The sequence below is a fragment of the Dreissena polymorpha genome, chromosome 4 (genome assembly GCF_020536995.1).
Source record: "Dreissena polymorpha isolate Duluth1 chromosome 4, UMN_Dpol_1.0, whole genome shotgun sequence".
In the NCBI taxonomy this organism is placed as follows: domain Eukaryota; kingdom Metazoa; phylum Mollusca; class Bivalvia; order Myida; family Dreissenidae; genus Dreissena; species Dreissena polymorpha.
The window spans coordinates 30318730-30340115 of record NC_068358.1 but is presented as its reverse complement, the minus strand read 5'-3'; the positions used below and the strand labels follow the sequence as shown (position 1 = coordinate 30340115).

Here is a 21386-nt window from a genome sequence, read left to right as displayed (position 1 = left end):
CCGCGGTCCGCGACATGATGCCGAGTCGATGCGATCATGAAATTATTTTTTTTTAAATTATTAGTTACATGTAGTTAACAAATTTTGAAAGAACAATTATAATAATAATTAAAATCATAATAAATTTATTGTGCGCGGATTGTATTAGCATATACATGTAAGCATAGTTAATGTGTCTGGCCAATTATTAAGTTTGTTTCCCACCCGTAGCGTATGTATTTCACACATTAACAAGGTCACGTAATTATGTTTTCGCACATACAAGTGGTCAAGGCTCCCGCATATGGTGGATTTATAAATTAATTGCATGTTGATTCCGCTATTATGTTTTAGCTGAGAAAATTAGCAGTTTGAAGCCACATCAATAATCAAGACGGTGACGACGTATTTGTAGTTTTGTTAATTATCAGCTTATTACAACTATTGTTTGAATATGCGTATATAAACAAGTTTTATTTTGTTCATATTATACAGTTAATATCGCTACTAATTACCCGATAATCCCGTATATTCCAGTTTTAAAGCAAATGCTGGTAAATATTTACGATACACAAACATTCTCAATATTTCCTTAAGTATCAAATACATTTGGGCATTTGTTACTATTTATAGAGATGATGAAATAACGTAAACGGGGCGTTTTTTTTCTCCACTGAACACGCGATTTACGCCTGACGTGATGTTCATGTATTTATACAACACAAAATACACCCAAACTTTCCAAACGACGTTCTACATGTCTGCATAATTTTCGCGCGCTTTTTATGAAACAAAGGATATTTTAGCACTGTTTATTTGACGCTAGAATTTGCCAAAGGACGCGTTAGCATTAAAATTCTGAAGTGTGTTTCGGATTACAAATATAATATTGATAATCGAACGAAACATAAACAGTTGCGCGTAATTAATTCTACGCTACACATACATGTATGTACATGTAGGTGGATATCTTTTCACTCAATCCGCCACGTATGTATGCTGCGGATTTACTCCGCGAAAGTACGCGAGGTTAATACAGACTCGGCGTCGTTGCGCGGATCGATGCCGAGTGCCACGGCGATACGCCGCATGAACACACGATTCGGCCGCCGCGGACTAATAATCTGGCCGTGGCGTAGCCGCGGATTATGTTTGTGCCGCTTTGGCTGTACTGTAATCTCCATCATTAATTCGATCGTTTACGACGTTATTTGCCATTTTTGCCAAGTCACAATTTAATTCTGTATAGTCCGCCATGTTGATAAAATGTCAAATGATGTAAGCGACAGGTGCGCATAGCAACGTTAAATCGTATACGCGATTCGCATTTTGTTAAATTGGTATACGTCTCAGTAATTATTTCAATAATTAGATCTTATTATCTTAAAGACAAAAACGATAAAGGATAAATTTGTTTGTGAATTTAAATGTAATTATGCGTAAAAAAATATGTTTTGATATAACTGAATAATGCATGCAAAGCACATTTGCCACGAGAATAACATCGAGTTTTTCATCAAAAGTCTCCGAAGTAATGATTATATCGGAGAGGAGTATACATTGCCGAGCGAAAAGTGCGCTTGGTATAACATAGCCTCCGGCATTATCTATTGATACTGACACGGGGTTATTCACGCATGACTAATTCACAGCTTTGGAGCAGTCAGTAAGACCTACCTATAAATCGAGCACTGTTATAGATTAAATCTGCTCAATTAAATATTGTCGATTAGACGTTGACGTCTCTCGAGTAAATCAAGCACAGGCGGAGCGTCACAGACAATCAAGGAAGCTGATTTTGCGGACCAAGTTAGATCTTAAGGCAATAAAGATGTTATCGACAAGGGCGCGTGGCGAAATTTGCCTTTGAAAAAAGGGCGCGTGGCGAAATTTGCCTTTGAAAAGGGCAGCGTGACGATCCTTGAGGGGGGCGTGGCTTTTCGCCACGCTAAAATGGCCTGGAAAAAACACTAACTACAACAGACAGCCCATATGTGGGGCATGCATGTTTTACAAACAGCCCTTGTTTTTATTACATTATGTTTGAAATACCGTCCAACCATCGCACCCAAGAATCCCACCCACCCCCCGAATTTTTTTTATTATTTTTTTTGCATTTTGTTTCGCATTTTTGGAAGATAAGGTAATAAATGTCCACGCCCCCACACTATACACCCCTCTTCACTACACCCCTCCCTCCTTTGTGATTGAAAATGAGAGTCCCTTCACCTTTGAAAAGAAAATAGATAAGCGGTCTGCACCCGCAAGGCGGTGCTCTTGTTTATTAGGTTTTAAGGACATTGCGTAATGCAGGACCCTTGTTTGGCACTTTTTACCGCCCAATATCGGCGACTTCAACCATGAAAAAAGTATACTTTTTTCCCCTTTTTCAGCTAAAAATTCTCCCTCCAAAACAAATTATTTTTTTTTACTTTTATACCTATGTTGCCAGCTTGTATCATGCTAATAACCTTTGATTAAATGTATATTTATGTAAATCACATTCAAATATAGCAATTTTAAGTGTTGAATGGTTGGTGAAAAGATCTTCTAAAATTTCCCTTTTCGCCCAAAACGACGCGAAATTCCCCCTCATGAGGGAGGTGAGTGGCTTCCCCTGGCGGCAAGAGAGGGCTCTGTAATGTGTAAGTTCGTGTCTTAATTTCAAGTATTTTCTAGCTTTTTTGAAATCCATAAATATATTTCTTAATATTCCTTTATAGTCTATTCCCTACTGTGAATTAAAATTGCTAAATATAGATTTGTACTGTGATCATAAAATTAGGCCATTTATCTGTGATATCATTCCATTTAACAATGTGTACTAATATGAACTTTATTAAAAGGTTAATGTTTAATAGCTACCATGTGTTATTAAAAGCTCTCTATGTCATGCCACCAGCACAAAGGATCACAATGGAAATATGAGTCGCTCTTTTTTGTGTTATCCTTGGTGTTGATGTGCATGTCATGGTTTATTTATTCTCATGTGTTCTACGATTCTGTATTATACATGTTGTTTTAAATGTCCATGTTTGTGTATTTCATGCCGAAATCAATCAATACATTATGTCATCTAGCCCGGACTCAAACCACTTTTAACTCGTGCAATTCTGTAAAAGAAAAGTTTTTGCAGATGTCACCAGAACATGCCCAAGCATATGCAGTTAACATGTGCATGGTCTCTCTGGACCAGAAAGGATGTTAATTTTTGTAAATTATGTTGTTTCTTGCAATTGATTTTGGTTGTTTTAGCATTATTTTTTGTGTCTGAATGATGTGTTGTGTATGACAGTTACCAAGAAAAGCCAAAAGAGATAATAAACTTAATTTAACATCATAAAGATTTAATAGAAGTTATCCTTGGATTCATGCGTATTCTTTTCATATGCAAGTCTGCGTGATGATTATCAGATGTGGTGTCTATTTTATCACACCATTTCATTCAAATCATGTTTTCATATGACGTCATATACATATATAATGAGTATTACTGAATTGTAAGGCAATTCACATACACATTTGTCTGTGGATGAAATCACAACCATAATATTTAACTAAGAAGAAAACTTTGTCAAGAAGTTAATGCAATGTTTTTATGTCCCCAGAACATAGGTTCTGGGGCCATCCTTAAAAAATTGTTTGTTTGGCATAACCCGACCCAGGTAAAGTTTGGTGGGTAGGTAGGTAGGGAATTTTTAACCAGGTTTTCCGAAGGAAAAAACTGGTTATTAGAGTGGCGAATGCGGGCGGGCTGGCTGGCGGGCGGGCGGGCGGAACAAGCTTGTCCGGGCCATAACTATGTCGTTCATTGTCAGATTTTAAAATCATTTGGCACATTTGTTCACCATCATTGGACGGTGTGTCGCGCGAAATAATTACGTCGATATCTCCAAGGTCAAGGTCACACTTTGAGTTCAAAGGTCAAAAATGGCCATAAATGAGCTTGTCCTGGCCATAACTATGTCATTCATTGTGAGATTTTAAAATCATTTGGCACATTTGTTCACCATCATGGGACGGTGTGTCGCACGAAAGAATCACGTCAATATCTCCAATGTCAATGTCGCCACGACTAAAAATAGATTTTTTTTTAAAACAAACTTACAAAGGGGGTTAATTTTGTTTGTTCATTTCAAAAGTTCAGTTTGAGTTTTCTCTCTTTATTAGATATTTTTTTCACAATGAAAACCTGGTTTTGTGACAATTTTGTCCCTTGTTATTTATTTTTTAGTAATTTTTTTTCTGACATTGAAATCCGACATATACCAAACTGAAAGGTAATTATCAAATAAAGCTCCAAGTCTTCTGCCTCTGGTAAAGATTTTTCTGCACCGTCAGTATCACAGCACGTGTATTCGTAAGTCTATTTTTTCTATAAAGAACTTCGAAAATATAATATAATCAACGAAAAAAACTTTATCTGAAAACAACAGTCCGAAAAATTGTACCCATTTTGCACATGAAATAAAATGTGCATATCGTTTAACTACAGAAAATGAAAACAAGTAACCTAGCAAATACGTAATTAATATACTATTTGGTTGACATATTACTTTACAATAGCATAGTTTGTGAGTAAAAAAAACAACAAAGTAATTATAACATTTTAATTTCAATCAAGAACATAAAGGTGCAACATCTTCGACATGAAACTAATTATTTATATTATCATCCTTTAATTCAGATCAATAGTCGGTAGAAATTTGTAAAGTGATCACCTTAAAAATAAATTATTGAGTGTTACGCTTCTTTTCATTTGCTTATTTTTTATACAACTTTTGCCATTGGCCGTAATATTGTAGGCAGACAACAATATCAACTGTGTATTATCTGCACATAGATGACCCAATATTACCCGATAGCGAACTCAATGTTGATTGGCCAGCTACCATATGCGCTTCAAATTGTTCATTGAAACAAACAGAAAAATAGTATTTAAAAACACTCCGGATTAAAATGGGGGATGTTTTCAATGAAATTTAATGAGATTTAAGCATATTCGCAAATTATATTTTTCTTGAGCAAAATTCGCTATACTTTCGCAAATGGTGAACAACAGCGCGAGCCCTGTAATAGTGAGCATTTATTCCAATAATAACACGTTCGCAATGCTCGCGCTGTCGTTCGCCATTTGAGTCATTAGCGAAAATATTGAAAATTTGGCACAAGAAAAATCTAAATTGCGAAAATCTAGTAAATTTCGTTGAAAACATCTGCCGTTTTAATCCGGACTGGTTTTCTATATATTTCCTTGGTTTCAATGAAAGTGTTCTCAATTCGAACAGTTAACGAAACCCAGTCTGTAACCTTTTAGACATTGCTTGACCTTATTGTTAATGAAGTGCAAATGGTAGCTTGCCAATCAGCATTGAGCTCGCTTTCATATGACTCGACGTTGTCGAATGAAACGTGAGGACGGGTGGAGCTATCGGATAATATTGGGTCATTCATGAGCAGATGTTGTATAATATGAATACACATTTAATATCGCCGTCTGCCTCCAAAATAGCGACCGGTCGGAAAGTCGTATAAAGAGATAAGCAAATGAAACAAAAACATGACAATACCCGTCAATAAATATTTCTAAGCTGACCACTTTTTATCTTTCTATCGAATATTTACCGATCTGAATTAAAGAGTGATAATTAAATAATTAGTTATATGGCGATAACAATACACATCTCTGCCGATTGCCGAATTGAATTGAACGGTGATAATTCATTAATTTGTTTTTTTACTCCAAATTATCTGGAACGACAGCAGCGTATTTTAATTAAAGGGATACGAGAAAAACAGGAGTGGTTTAATTGTATTTAAAGTCAAATTAATCGCATATGCATATGTCAAATAAATAGGCGACTCAAATAAATACCGGTACGCGTTTTGTTCATTGCTATTCTAGATATCCTTGAAAGAGCATTCAATTAAATGACGCAAATAACTGAAAAGGAAAAAAAGCAGAAGGAAAAATTTAGCAGAAAGAATTTTCGGCGAGCAAAAAAAAATTTTTTTTTTAAAGTAACAAAAAAATATCCAGTCGGGCCAATTTTAGTGGGTCGGTCAGGTTATGCCCAACAAAAGAATTTTTAAGGATGGCCTGGGGGCATATTAAAATCGCACCATCCGTTAGTCAGTCTGTCCGTCCGTCCGGATTAGTATCCGCTCAATAAGTCAAGCAAATGTAATCAGATCTTCACCGAGTTCATGTAAATTTGTAAGGTTTTCATGTAAATTTGTAAGGCTATAACATCTAGGTCAAGTTCGATAATCGGCAAAATTGACCTTGACACTCTTGAGTTATGGCCCTTGAATCATCGTAAAATTTGTTTTTTTCTTGTTTCTGCTCAATAACTCGAGCAATTGTCATCAGATCTTCACCAAACTACATGAAAATGTGTAAGGCAATAACATCTACGTCAAGTTTGATAATTGGCCAAATTGACCTAAACACTCTTGAGTTACGGTCCTTGCATCATTGTAAAATCGTTGTTTTTTTTGTTTCCGCTCAATAACTCGAGCAGTTTTCATCAGATCTTCATCAAACTTCATATAAATGTGTAAGGCAATAACATCTAGGTAAAGTTCGATAATCCGCCAAATTGACCCAGACATTCCTGAGTTACGTCCCTTGAATCATTGAAAAATTGTGTTTTTCTCGTTTCTGCTCATTAACCCTTTGCATGCTGGGAAATTTGTCGTCTGCAAAAATGTCGTCTGCTGAATTTCTAAAATTAGCATTTTCTTCGATTTTTTTTCAAAGAATACTATCAGAATAGCAAACAGTTTGGATCCTGATGAGATGCCACGTTCTGTGGCGTCTCATCTGGATCCAAACTGTTTGCAAAGGCCTTTAAAATTTGGTTCCCGCACTGAAAGGGTTAACTCAAGATAATGTGATAGGATCTTTGCCACAATTCATGAAAATGTGTAAGGTCATAAGATCTAGGTAAAGTTCGATAATCCGCCAAATTTATCAAGACACTCCTGAGTTTAGGCCCTTGAATAATCGAAAAAATGATTTTTTTCTCATTTCCGCTCAATAACACCAGCAATTGTCATCGGATCTTCACCAAACTTCATAAATATGTGTAAGGCAATGCAATCTAGGTTAAGTTCTATAATCAGCCAAATTTACCCAGGCACTTTTGAGTTACAGCCCTTGAATCATCAAAAAATTGCATTTCCATTCGAAAAATGCTCATAACTTCTATGGGGCTTCAGATGTAACCTTCATATTTGGTATCATAGCTTATTTACATGCAGTATATACAATCCAAGAATCGATAAATTGAACCACCGCCATATTGGCTAACACGTTACCCGCTGATCCTGACGGTACTGAAGAATTTGGCAGATGACAGCGATATCATAGTAAACACCCGCTTTATTCCAATAAACAGCACTTTATGACTTTGCACAGTAGGATTGAAAACAATTGAAACATGAAACCAAGTGTCTTCAATGCTTCATATTGGAAAAATTGGATTGAGAATTGTTCTGTTTTTAGGTATATATTTTATATTTACAAGGGGAAAACACAGTTTTCTATTTTTTCTGGAACATACTTTTCAGAAGAACTATTTCCTGCAATGTGTGAGGATAAGACTTTAGAGAAATGCCAAATTTTAAAATAAGCAACTTGGTGTTCAGTAATTTTAATAATAAATCTTTATATTGATACACAAGTAACTATTTTGTGCATTTAAGGTAGCGCACCCCTAATGATTTCCCGCGATTTATTTTACAATCATTGCCGATCTTCAATGATGGGTTATTTCCGAGAAATGCATTTTATTTTTTTCAAACTTCGAATTTTGATATTATACGTAATTCCTTTAGAATACATTATTTTCACAATAAATATTGACTTTGATCCAAAAATCATCTCAAAAATAAGCTTTCGCGATTTCTTCAAAGATCGACGAGCCTTTCTACCTGTTAACTAATGGATATATAATTAGAGGTTGCACAAATGTGTAGTAGTCGTGGCCGAGTGGTTAAGGTGATGGACTACAAATCTTTTGGGATCATCCCTTGCAGGTTCGAATCCTGCCGACATCGCATACTTTTTGCGATGCATTTTATTTCTTTTGTAACGTAATTTGATTCAATATAGCATATAAGCTATGTTTATTGTTAAATATGTTGAAATTTGTATGCACATCCTTCAATTTTATAAATTAAAACGTTATGGCTAAATTGGGTGATTAACTGCTGAAAATACGAATGATGCGTGTTGCATTTTTATTTTTATTTAAAAAAATAAAACGGTAAATCAGTCTATTTCTTGGTATTTTTGCTCTACATGTGTATATAGTGTTTCTATAAAAAAAAAAACTACGTTTAAAATATAACTTATATGATACTATTTTGAATTTTATGACAATTTTTTTTACCGACCCAATTTTTACTTGGCTGAAATCACTTACATTTCATGGCGCTCTTCCATAGATAAAAATTTGTAAAAAATAAATGTCTGTAAAAGAATACTTATTTCATCTTGTTTAAACTTTAAACACCTTCACTGCATCTGTACACACCAACTGCATGCCCATATTTGGAAATTTGAATGAATTATGGAACTTTTATATTCCCCAGGAGTGAAAATAAACTGGACAAAAACCGAGCGTGAGTGTGGTTTTGAAAAAATCAGTATATTTTTTTTAAAAGCATGGAAAGCCTACCTACAAATTTGCATGTACATTGTAGTTCAGTGAAATGATGCTGATTAAGAAAATAATTAATTAGATTATATTTGGATATGTGCCCATTAGGGGTGCGCTACCTTAAGATGGCAATCACTGACATATGTTCAAGTAGTTTCACCGAATCTTTAAAAAGTCACTTATTCCAAAATTCATTGATGCTTAAGAACAATGGAGAACATTGGTGTTTATGAAATTCTTGGGCACTTTAATCATCAATATAAACCAGACTTTTATTTTTAAATGGAATATACAGGATTATTGGGTGTTGAATAGAGACAGAAAAAGTACATTGTAGTAAGTATGCAGTAATTATATTCTGGTTAATACAGATTTATTGAGGAATGGATTTGGTATTGTTAATATACATCTATGCTCAAAAGGATACAAAAAATATTGTTATCATTTCTTTATTATGCTCCCCTTCGAAGAAGAGGGGGTATATTGCTTTGCACATGTCGGTCGGTCGGTCTGTCGGTCGGTCCGTCCACCAGGTGGTTTCCGGATGATAACTCAAGAACGCATACGCCTAGGATCATGAAACTTCATAGGTACATTGATCAAGACTTGCAGATGACCCCTTTTGATTTTGAGGTCACTAGGTCAAAGGTCAAGGTCACTGTGACCCGAAATAGTAAAATGGTTTCCGGATGATAACTCAAGAATGCATACGCCTAGGATCATAAAACTTCATAGGTAGATTGATCATGACTTGCAGATGACCCCTATTGATTTTCAGGTCACTAGGTCAAAGGTCAAGGTCACGGTGACCCTAAATAGTAAAATGGTTTCCGGATGATAACTCATAAACGCATACGCCTAGGATCATGAAACTTCAACGTTAGATAGATCATGACTCGCAGATGACTCCTATTGATTTTGAGGTCACTAGGTCAAAGGTCAAGGTCGTGGTGACCCGAAATAGTAAAATGGTTTTCGGATGATAACTCAAGAACGCATACGCCTAGGATCATGAAACTTCATAGGTAGATTGATCATGACCTGCAGATGACCCCATTGATTTTGAGGTCACAAGGTCAAGGTCTCGATGACCCGAAATAGTAAAATGGTTTTCGGATGATTTCTCAAGAATGCAAACGCCTAGGATCATGAAACTTCATAGGTAGATTGATCATGACTCGCATATGACCCCTATTAATTTTAAGGTTACAAGGTCAAAGGTCAAGGTCACGGTGACCCTAAATAGTAAAATGGTTTCCGGATGATAACTCAAGAACGCATACGCCTAGGATCATGAAACTTCATCGTTAGATAGATCATGACTCGCAGATGGCCCCTATTGATTTTGAGGTCACTAGGTTAAAGGTCAAGGTCACGGTGACCCGAAATAGTAAAATGGTTTTCGGATGATAACTCAAGAACGCAAACGCCTAGGATCATGAAACTTCATAGGTACATTGATCATGACTCGCAGATGACCCCTATTGATTTTCAGGTCACTAGGTCAAAGGTCAAGGTCACAGTGACAAAAAACATATTCACACAATGGCTGCCACTACAACGGACAGCCCATATGGGGGGCATGCATGTTTTACAAACAGCCCTTGTTTAGCTTTTTTTACTTGAAGAATTATAGAGCACAAAAAAAACGTTCTCTGACTCCTCAAATGTAACAAAAATGAGCGTACCGAGGGAGCAGCCCTCCCTTACCCTGCCCTAACTGGCCAGGGATGTTGGAGAAAAAACCTGTTGAAAGCACTGCATATTGCAATGCTGGTTTAACGTCATTGTTGCTCACCTACAATATAATACAATATAAGGCCATGTAACATTATTATAATTCTCTGTAATAATTTCCAGATTGCAAGGCTTAACACTGACTTTTTTTTCAACAAGCCCATTCGGGCTAGTAAATGCAGAACCTACTAGCCCTGACTAATCTTTCAAGTGCCCTGACCCAAGTATTATCAAAACCTTTATATTTATCATTCAACTTGTATTTTCTTGTGCGTGGAGATGCGCAATTATGATTCAATCATTCTTATAAGCTGGCCTTACTAATGCTAATGAATTAAATATTCATTTACTTAAGACATCTATTTGTAATCTTCACGCCATTTCGGGAGAAATGTCCTTGTTTTTTGTCCCTAATACTTTTTCTTACTTTCCTCCTACCCTTTTCTTATTTGAGGAAGCCCCATCCCCACTCGTAAAGCCAAATTTAAACAACGACATGAAACGTTAAAACTTTTTTTACATAGATTGCCGCGGTTGCTGTCTGACAACAAACAGTAAGTGAATCTAATAGGTGTCGCAAAATAACATGTTACGATAGTCGTAGCAATTGTACAGGGTTAACTCTCTACTAAAAGCCGGGATCAACCATTAATATTAGTTTTACTAATTGAATTGCGTAAAAAAGATTGTCAAAACACTTCTAATCGATCAAACAAATAAATATGATTTAAAATTGATAAATAACTAATAATTTTACAGAAACTTTGTGTTAATGTCGAGTTTTATACCTTCATGGATCTCGGACGATCAGGGCAATCCCGGTTTTTAGTTTAAAACGTATTTTTATCGAGAAAACACGTCCCTTCGAGGAAACCAATCAAAAACGGTATCTAGCGGAATTCCGTTTAAAAAGAGGTACTGACAAGTTTTACCAGGAAAACCGCCGGGGATTTTCTGAATTGTCGGTCTCTTTTTGATTGCAATCAGGGGGTTCCAAATCTATTTCGAGTTATGATCCGTTTGTTGTCTCCGACTTCACTCTGGGATTTAATTGTCATCGGATCATACTGTATTAAGATTTTTGCATCTTTGAAAAGCTTATTTAAAACGCAGTTTATTGATATAAAACATATAATCCCGCCCAAAATACACACGACCTGGGACATTGGCTAGCCTGGACCGAGGTACAGGCAGTGAATGTCGTTCGGACGTGCCTTAGTGTTAAGCCCTTGACTGGAATGGAACCATATCTGTCTTGTTCGATGCAATTTGTAATCCTTGATAAATGTCTTTATTGCTCTTTTGGTCAAGTATACTGGCGGATTTGTAGTGTTTGTCACAAAGGCTCTTTCCTGTGAAAAGTTACCATAATTCTTATTGTGTCAGTTGAGCAAACAGTTGTATATTAAGAAGTTCTTATTTGGGGGTAAGATCAAATGTTTCCTAAATAGAACAATCTTGAGTTTGTAAAATGCAGTCTATATTTGTCAAACACGATGCCTTAATGGTCATATAATTACATCTTCTGTCACATTCATATGAATGCTGCATTCTGATTGGATAATTTGATCACGTGACCGGTTTTTCATTTCCGATGAACCCACTTCGTATGCAAATGCAAACATGAATATTCATGGTGCTACTTTCTGGTCATGAACAAGTTGCCAAAATGACGTTATGTTTTGCGTAAAACCTACGGTGAATCCACGTCTTTACGCCTTTTTTTACCTGCCGATTTTTTTCTTCAAGTAGAGGGTGGGTATAATATACGAGTTTAGAGCAGAACAAAATTGTTCCTGTGCAAATTTTTAACTTAATCGTTGTTATTTGCTTCGCGTCAGCCATTTTGAACTACACCATTACATCAAAGGGGTGCAACAGGGCTCGTGCTGTTGTTCCTCATTTGAGCCATTTGCGAAAATATTGAGAATTTGGCTCAAAAAATTTTATTTGCGAAAATGCGAAAATCTAGTAAAATTTATTTAAAATTTAATTTTAATAAAATAAAAATGAAATGACATTGTCGAATGAAACGTTGGAACGGGAGGAGATATCGGATAATATTGGGTCATTCATCCGTTGACACTGTATATTTTGAATACACAGTTAATATTGTCGTCTGCCTTCAAAATAGCGACTGTACGCTAAGTCGTATAAAGAGATTAGCAAATGAAAACAAACTGACAATACCCATAAATAAATACACTGTAACTCCAATATAACGCGCTCCGTTATAACGCTGAATCCAATATAACGCGGGGGGTGCTTGGATCCCATTTTTTCTCCAACCTTCCATTTGATTTCTGATTCAAATCCGTATTATGCAACTTCATGTATTTTCAGACAATTCAAAGATGGCGGCAATCACATGTTGATTGCTTTATTCAACCATCCGTTGAACCGATTATAATCGCCTGGAGGTTAAACAACACTGACAGCTAATTGGTGTTAATCTGTTGTGTAATGTCAATAAAGGTGTGAAAAACTCGCGTGTCAGTGTTTATTTCATGTATTCCTGGTCAGAGCGGTTCAGTGCGATAATTTCCATAAGTTAAGTGCAAGCGGGATAGTTATACAATTAAAGTAATTCAAAACGATTAAAACATTCTTACTTTGATATGGTTGCAGTTTGACTATATTAAATGAGCGGCTGTGAAATATACTGCCCACTGTATAAAACAACTTTTTCTTTAATTTCATTATCATTCTAGTATTATGTCATTTAATCTTTAAGTTTGTGTATAAGAAATTAAATAATGCAGACGATTTATTTACATGCGAACGCAGTGTACCGGTTATTGTTAACAGAGTTTCACTTTCATTTTCGCGCGGTATCAGAAAGTCCCCGGGAAACATGTTTTTGCATGCGTATGACGCAATAAAACAATTTTTTGTACATGAATCGTATTGCATTCAATCTAAATTTAAAGTCGCTCGTCCAATGAAAGCTCTGCCCCATAATGCACTGTACTCTTAACACTTCTGAAAATGGCATATATGCGTACGGTTGTGTTTACGAATTTCTTAAACATATATCGTCATTAATGTTCAAGATTTTTATTTTTAGCTCATCTATGTTTTGAAAAAAAATTATGAGCTATTGTCATCACCTTGGCGTCGGCGTCTGCGTCGGCGTCAGCGTCCGGTTAAGTTTTGCGTTTAGGTCCACTTTTCTCAGAAAGTATCAATGCTATTGCATTCAAACTTGGTACACTTACTAACTATCATGAGGGGACTGGACAGGCAAAGTTAGATAACTCTGGCGTGCATTTTGACTGAATTATGTGCCCTTTTTATACTTAGAAAATTGACAATTTTGGTTAAGTTTTGCGTTTAGGTCCACTTTTTTCAGAAAAGTATCAATGCTATTGCATTCAAACTTGGTACACTTACTTACTATCATGAGGGGACTGGGCAGGCAAAGTTAGATAACTCTGGCATGCATTTTGACAGAATTGTGTGCCCTTTTTATACTTAGAAAATTGAAAATTTTGGTCAAGTTTTGTGTTTAGGTCCATTTTATTCCTTAAGTATCAAAGCTATTGCTTTCATACTTGAAGCACTTACTAACTATCATAATGGGACTGTGCAGGCAAAGTAATGTAACTCTGACTGGCATTTTGACAGAATTATGTGCCCTTTTTATACTTAGAAAATTGAAAATTTGGTTATGTTTTGTGTTTAGGTCCACTTTATTCCTACAGTATCAAAGCTATTGCTTTCATACTTGCAACCATTATTAACTATCGTAAGGGGACTGTGCAGGCAAAGTTATGTAACTCTGACTGGCATTTGGACGGAATTATGGGCCCTTTATACTTAGAAAATTGAAAGTTTGGTTAAGTTTTGTGTTTTGGTCCACTTTACCCCTAAAGTATTATAGATATTGCTTTCATACTTGGAACACTCGCAAACTATCATAAGGGTACAGTAAAGGGACAAGTTGCATAACTCTGGATGTCATTTTTACGGAATTATGGCCCTTTTTTGACTTAGTAACTTTGAATATATGGTTAAATTTTGTGTTTCGATCCACTTTACTTCTTAAGTATCAAGGCTATTGCTTTCAAACTTCAAATACTTTCATGCTATCATGAGGTTACTGTACCTGGCAAGTTGAATTTTACCTTGACCTTTGAATGACCTTGACTCTCAAGGTCAAATTATTAAATTTTGCTAAAATTGCCATAACTTCTTTGTTTATGATTAGATTTGATTGATACTTTGACAAAACTACTCTTACCTGACATACCATAATAGACTCCACCCAAACCATCGCCCGTGCCCCCCCCTCCCCCCCAATTTTTTTTAACGGTTAAAAAACTAAACTATTTATTTTGATTATTTTATGTTTGAAATACCGTCCAAACATCGCACCCAAGAAACACCCCCCCCCCCCCACCCCCCCCTCCCCCCACCCCCCACCCGAATCCCCCCCCCCCCTAAATTTTTTTTTTTTTTTTTTTTTTAAGATCATCTCACAAATTACCACCACACCCTCACACTATACCCCCCCCCCCACCTCAACCCCCCCCCCCCCAATTTATGTTTTTTGAAACGGTTACAAAACACAAATATTTATTTTTATTATTTTATGTTTGAAATACCGTCCAACCATCGCACCCAAGAATCCCCCCCCCCCCACCCCCCACCCCCCCCCCCCCCCCGATTTTTTTTTTCCTTTTTTTCGCATTTTTGGATGATAATGTAATAAATGTCCACACCCCCACACAATGCACCCCTCTTCTATCCACCCCTCCCTCCTTTGTGATTGAAAATGAGAGTCCCTTCACCTTTAAAAAGAAAATAGATGAGCGGTCTGCACCCGCAAGGCGGTGCTCTTGTTTAAGTGATGTTGCAATTTTATTGGATGATCGGATAAATGTGCACATAAGAAAAGCTGTATGTATACTGTTATCGATACGATTCGGTTTATATGCATGTATTTGCGTCAACACAGAATGGCAATATACATGACCTATATTATAGGCTATTCTATACCTGTTTTTTTATAGCGCCCTGCAGAAAATGAGCTCAAAACTTATAACGCGGATCCGTTATAACGCTGTTTTGCGGCTTGGACTCCCATTGACCGCGTTATATTGGAGTTACAGTGTATTTCTTACCTGACCACTATTTATCTTTCTACTGCATATTTACCATATCTGAAGTAAAGAGTGGTAATTATCCCCACGCTTTTTGAAAAAAAGGTGGGGATATTGTGGTTATCTCCGCCGTCCGTCCGTCCGTCTGTCTGTCCGTCCGTCCTGGCCACTATCTCCTCCTACACTAAAAGCACTAGAACCTTGAAACTTACACACATGGTAGCTATGAGCATATGTGCGACCCTGCACTATTTGGAATTTTGATCTGACCCCTGGGTCAAAAGTTATAGCGGTTGGGGTGGGGCCGCGTCAGAAATTATCACTTATTTTTTTAGGTTATTTTACATTTACTTCTTTATTTCTACACCGATTCACTTCAAATTGATACTGGACCTCTCTTATGACAATACGGTCAATCTCAACCATGCATGGCCCCATTCCCAACCCTGGGGCGCCCCGCCCACATAGGCCACACCCACCAAAAATTTCCATTTACTGTAATTTTTTCATTTCTACACAGATTCACTTCAAATTGATACTGAACTTTTGTTATGACATTAGGGTCAATCTCAACTATGCATGGCCCCAATCCCAACCCTGGGGCGCCCGCCCACATAGGCCACACCCACCAAAAAATTCCATTTACTATAATTTTTTCATTTCTACATGGATTCACTTCAAATTGATACTGAACTTCTCTTATGACATTAGGGTCAATCTCAACTATGCATGGCCCCATAACCAACCCTGGGGCCCCGCCCACATAGACCACACCCACCCAAAATTGCCTTTACTATAATTTCTTCATTTCTACAATGATTCACTTCAAATTGATATTGAACTTCTCTTATGACAATACAGTCAATCTCAACTATGCATGGCCCCATTACCAACCCTGGGGCGCCCCGCCCACATAGACCACACCCACCCAAAATTGCCTTTTACTATAATTTCTTCATTTCTACACCGATTCACTTCAAATTGATACTGAACCTCTCTTATGACAATACGGTTAATCTCAACTATGCATGGCCCAATTACCAACCCTGGGGCGCCCCTGGGTCAAACATGCGGCGTGGGGATACGCGTCGGCCTCTGCCGCGCCATTTCTAGTTAAATAATTAGTTTAATGACGTTAATAGAGTATTACAACTTTCTGCTGATTGCCGAATTAAATTGAAAGGTGATAATTAATTTGTTTTTTACTCCCAAACTAGCCTTAATGACAGCAGCGTATTTTAATTAAAGAGATCATGAAAAACACGAGCAGTTTAATTGTATTTTAAGTTTAGTTAAAGTATTGAGTTTGTAACACTTTGAAAAAGTAATTCATCTAGACAACTATAAAAACAGAAGTAACCATTTTGTCGCTTATTATTATAATTATTATCGTCCTGAATATTGTAAAATTGAATTAAATGTGAAAACAAAAGACAGCGTCTCTGCTTCTTTCTTTTGCAATTATGACTGCTTGACCCGAATGTCAACAAGGGGCCCGTGTGTTATCGGTAAAAATAAATGGTAATATAAACAATTGACAGAGATATTTATTATGCAACTGTCATGACAACAGCACTATAACACATCCCGATCAATATACTGGTATTACTATGAAACAGATAGTTGACAACACCAAATTGATTTGCTATTTTCACAACACAAAAATATATTGACAATTTTTTTTGGAAATGGCCGATTTCGGACACTGGTTTTTTAGTGCGTATTTTACTTGGATTTTCAATTTTTACCAATAAATTTTGACCAAACTCTGGGGTGCGTATTATACACGAGGGCGTATTATATTCGTGGATTTACGGTAATGGCGTTTTTTTATTGGTCAATAGCGAAATGACGTTACATTTTTTGCGCGAACTTCAACGATATACTCGTTTGACGGAGATAAAACCAAAACTGAAAATAGATTCATACGCTAGATTAAAAAGGACTTATGATCCTTACCACGATAGAATTTCAGCTTTAAGATCATTTTGTGTTGTAATTATAAGAATTGAATAGCATTTTTCTGCATTTCATAGGTGTATGAACTGTTGGGAAAAAAACACCTAATTTATGCATAAATGCCGTCGGTGTTTATGCAAATTAGGCGTAATTTTCCCGAAAGTTCATACACAGATGAAATGCAGAAAATGCTATTCAATTCTTAAGTAAATCTAGTAAAGCAATTTCTACCGGTAATCAATTTCTTATCTTACCTATATTATTTTGGGTATAGCATGCTTTTCTTGTACACATGTGTGCTTATTTAAAAAGGAAGACGCGCAATGTTTTATTTTGCTACAGTGGACATATAGCTACATTATAATTGATAACCCTATTTGTGTTGTTTCTATTGTTTTTTGGAACCTTAATTTTAACAATGAGTGATAGATTAAATTTACTAAAATATGCTGGTCGAAAAAATCTTATTTTGTTTAATCAGCTCATTTTGTACAAGCAATTGCTGTATACCATTCCATATAGTAATGTGCAGATCATTATTGTGATAAGACAATGTTAAATCCCCACCCAAAAGTAGATTCAGCTCTGTGTGTTGTGTACAGTGAATCACTGTACCTAAGCTATGCAAATGTTTTATGACAGGTACATGTATGCTGATATATAAAGCCACTAGGCAGGTTTCTTTCTTCAAACCGCTTTTTCACTTTTGAAGGTTCTGACATTGTCTTGTATTTCTAATGTTTCATTTGCTGATGTTTTATAGAAGATTTAAGTATGGAAAAGTGACATTATTTTAATATGAGTTTTCTTTGTTATTTTAGTGGACATATTTATTAACCATTTTTGGCAAAGGTTTGTGCCTTTTGCTTTAGAATTATATTAATTTTACAAATATAAACCAGCTGCTTAATATTTTGTGATAGCTCAATCTTTTATATCATGCTTAAATGTATTATTTTGCAACTGGATATTTTATGCAACAGATATCTGAAAAATGTCATATAGTAGCGAATAAATGTTTCCACATATTTTTACCCCTCAATTGTTTAAGTCAAAGCACTTGGGAAGTTTAAGTAGATGATATATAAGCCTTAATAAGCTCAGGTTATTATGTTTGCATTATCAGTAAGGGACTTGTTATCCGTGAAGAAGTACTTGTAAGGAAATATAAGTCTATTTTCTGTCTTTGACATAAAACAAAACTGATGGGTAATTGTTAACAGATATTTTTTTTACATATTTATTAAAAATGATGAGATATGAATCATGTAATAAATTCAGTTGAAAGTTTTAAATCTGCAAAATAATTTAGCTATTTGTGCATTATAAAATATTTCTAATATATATCTTAACAAAAAATATTTCTAATGTTTTTATTGTAAAATCTTTTATTTAATTTCATGTAGAAAAAGGGCTTGATATTTTTTTGAAATTGAATACAAGTTTTGCAAAACAGTCTGGTTGTCTGATTTTGCAATGCTTTATTTGTGAAGCAGATTGACCATTTCAGGTTAGCATTTGAGCAACCTATTTGAACCTGCGGATGTGTTGGTAGACTAAAGTACAAGTTACATACTGAGGTCAAACTGGCCTTTAAGTAGTGCACTGGGTTGACTAACTGTGCATACATGTATCTATCACCTGTCACTTTGTACAGTACGAATATGTATTGATCTATTTGGTATTGGTTCAAATTAAGTATTAAAATTTCAACAGGTTTTATGATTTATCATTTGTTATGTGCAATATAATGTTCATTCTCTGAATCAGAAACCGAATGTAAATCAACAGTATGATATTTTTTTTTTTTAAAAGCAGATCTGTTTGATAGAATGTAAAAAAATATGATTGAATACATCTGCAGGTGACATGTTAGAATACAACTGTAAGTATACAACTGTAAGTGAAAAGCCGTACCGCTAAAAGGTTATGCTCTTGAAAAGATATTTGATTATCCATTATTCACTGTAAAACACTGCATCCTCTGTTCAAGAACATTAAAGCGGGTATATACGATTTTTTATATGTGTTTAATTGTAATATATTGATAAAATATGTTACAATAACACAAAATAGGCAAGAAAAATTATACATTAAAGCCGAATTTCATAAAATGCAGCAAAGACAAATTAGCGCCTCGAGCCGATAGTGACGTACATATTTTCCTACAATAACCGAAGCATTCGTCTTTGTATTAGGATCGGAGATAGTGTTCGTGTGTCGTATGAATAGATATCGTTGCAGGAATTCAAATAAACCGTTAAACTAAGTTTAGATGCACATCGTACATGTATGGTATACATGCTGGCGAATTCGGCTGTACAGCCGTTTTCAATTTCAGAATTAAATATATGGCTTATTTCGCATTTTTCGACACATGTTCTTCTTAACTTTTATTTTAATTTATATTGAAATATATATATAATATGTTTTTTACACAGTTTATATAACTTCATAAATATTTGACAAAATCGTATATACCCGCTTTAATGCTTTATTCGTGTTTTATTCCAGATGCGTTACCTGCGTGAGTACTCAAGAATTGTCGAGCTGATGGAAGAATACAAGCCCAAGCCAGTGCCCACGGGCCCTCGTACTTCAGTACGGTACAAACCCATGAAAGACCGGGTACCTATACCAAAGTCCCCATCTGTTAAGCTGCTAAGTGACGAGGTGGCCATGGATATATACAGACAGAGTGCTTCTAAATCCTTGATGATTAACATGTCCTCACTGGAAATCTTTAGAAATGATTTGACTAAAAAAGTGAAAATGCTAGACGTGAAACTGTCTTTCTCTTACCAAGAAAACTTTAACACACAAACAGTGCGCTTAGAAAAACACTTGGTGCGTCATGGTAACAAATGGATTTGGGTGAATGATGATGGAAGCAAGAGTGTGATAACTTTTCCTTACCTTCCAGGAGATAGGGTCAATCTCAATATCGGTATATTTGTGCATAAAACAAAAAAGCATGGCATATTTGGTAAAGACACTATCACAACGCAGGTTGGAACAGCAACAGAGGTGGTGGTGCTATCTAGAGACAATGGTGTTGGTATGGGCCTTAACTTAGGTGAAATATACACCCAGAACATGCGGTTAAATTTTGATATCAATGGCCGCGGACATAAACTCACGCTTAAGTGCAAATTGGACTTAGTGAAAGAAGATAAAGGCGACCCAATGATGTGGCTGCGTCCAAAGTCTTCCAACAAACGATTCCGAAGCCATGACACTGCCTTCAATCTCCTTCTTGATTTGCCGCCAAAAGACAAAGATGAAGATGCTCGTGTGAAGATGTTTGTGTACAATAACCAAAGGTAAATATTGACCTCTTTTTAAAATGTTTGTTATCAGTTTTCAGTGTAGATGGGGCTCAATTTTATGCATACTTTTTTCTCAAATATTTTGCAAAGTCTAAGAGCGTCTTGAAGACAGATGGATTTTTCATCTCCCAAGTATTTAAATTTATTGCCATGAAGTGTTGTTTTTTTTCTTGATGATGTCTTGACAACAATGAATTGTAGCTGTTATAATTATAGTGAATTTAGAGGAAGTTTCTTTCTTGAGTAAAATACAGAAAGTTTGCAATGAATTTATGTTCTTTTCTATCCTGTGCTAGTCTCATTTCATGCCTAGATTTAATACAATGAATTTGCATTCATTTGCATGATAGTTTAATTTCCTGCCTTGTTTGCATTTTGTGAATGCTGGTAGTAATCTCTTTTAAGCTATTAAATATAAAGCATTATATGTTAAACTTGACCTTATTCAACTCGAATAATTGATGAAGCACAATGACATATACATGCAACTTTATATTTCATATTCATATAAATTGCAACCTTAAAGATTATTTTGTCTTTCTACTGTGAAGGGTCCTTCAAGCACATCAATGCACATCTATGGTGACATTATAATGACAAGAAAATCG

The 21386-nt window shown here is 35.7% G+C and overlaps 2 protein-coding genes across 6 annotated transcripts in view; both read left to right on the top strand.

Annotated features, from left to right (window-relative positions):
- LOC127880267 (uncharacterized) overlaps nucleotides 1–21386 on the top strand; it is a 536299-nt gene that overhangs the window by 8566 nt on the left and 506347 nt on the right. For 3 of the 4 annotated variants that reach the window (XR_008049491.1, XR_008049490.1, XM_052427602.1), the window contains exons 1-2: nucleotides 18136–18301; nucleotides 19964–20772. Coding sequence is in view for 2 of the 4 variants with exons in the window: in XM_052427602.1 (XP_052283562.1) it covers nucleotides 19964–20772 (809 nt within the window). In the remaining 2 variants the exon portion in view is untranslated. Of the gene's footprint in view, nucleotides 1–18135; nucleotides 18302–19963; nucleotides 20773–21386 lie in introns of those variants that run through there. The other variant, XM_052427603.1, reaches the window with a different exon arrangement.
- Nucleotides 1–21386, top strand: part of LOC127880260 (uncharacterized) — a 132188-nt gene that overhangs the window by 79586 nt on the left and 31216 nt on the right. The window lies entirely within an intron of this gene.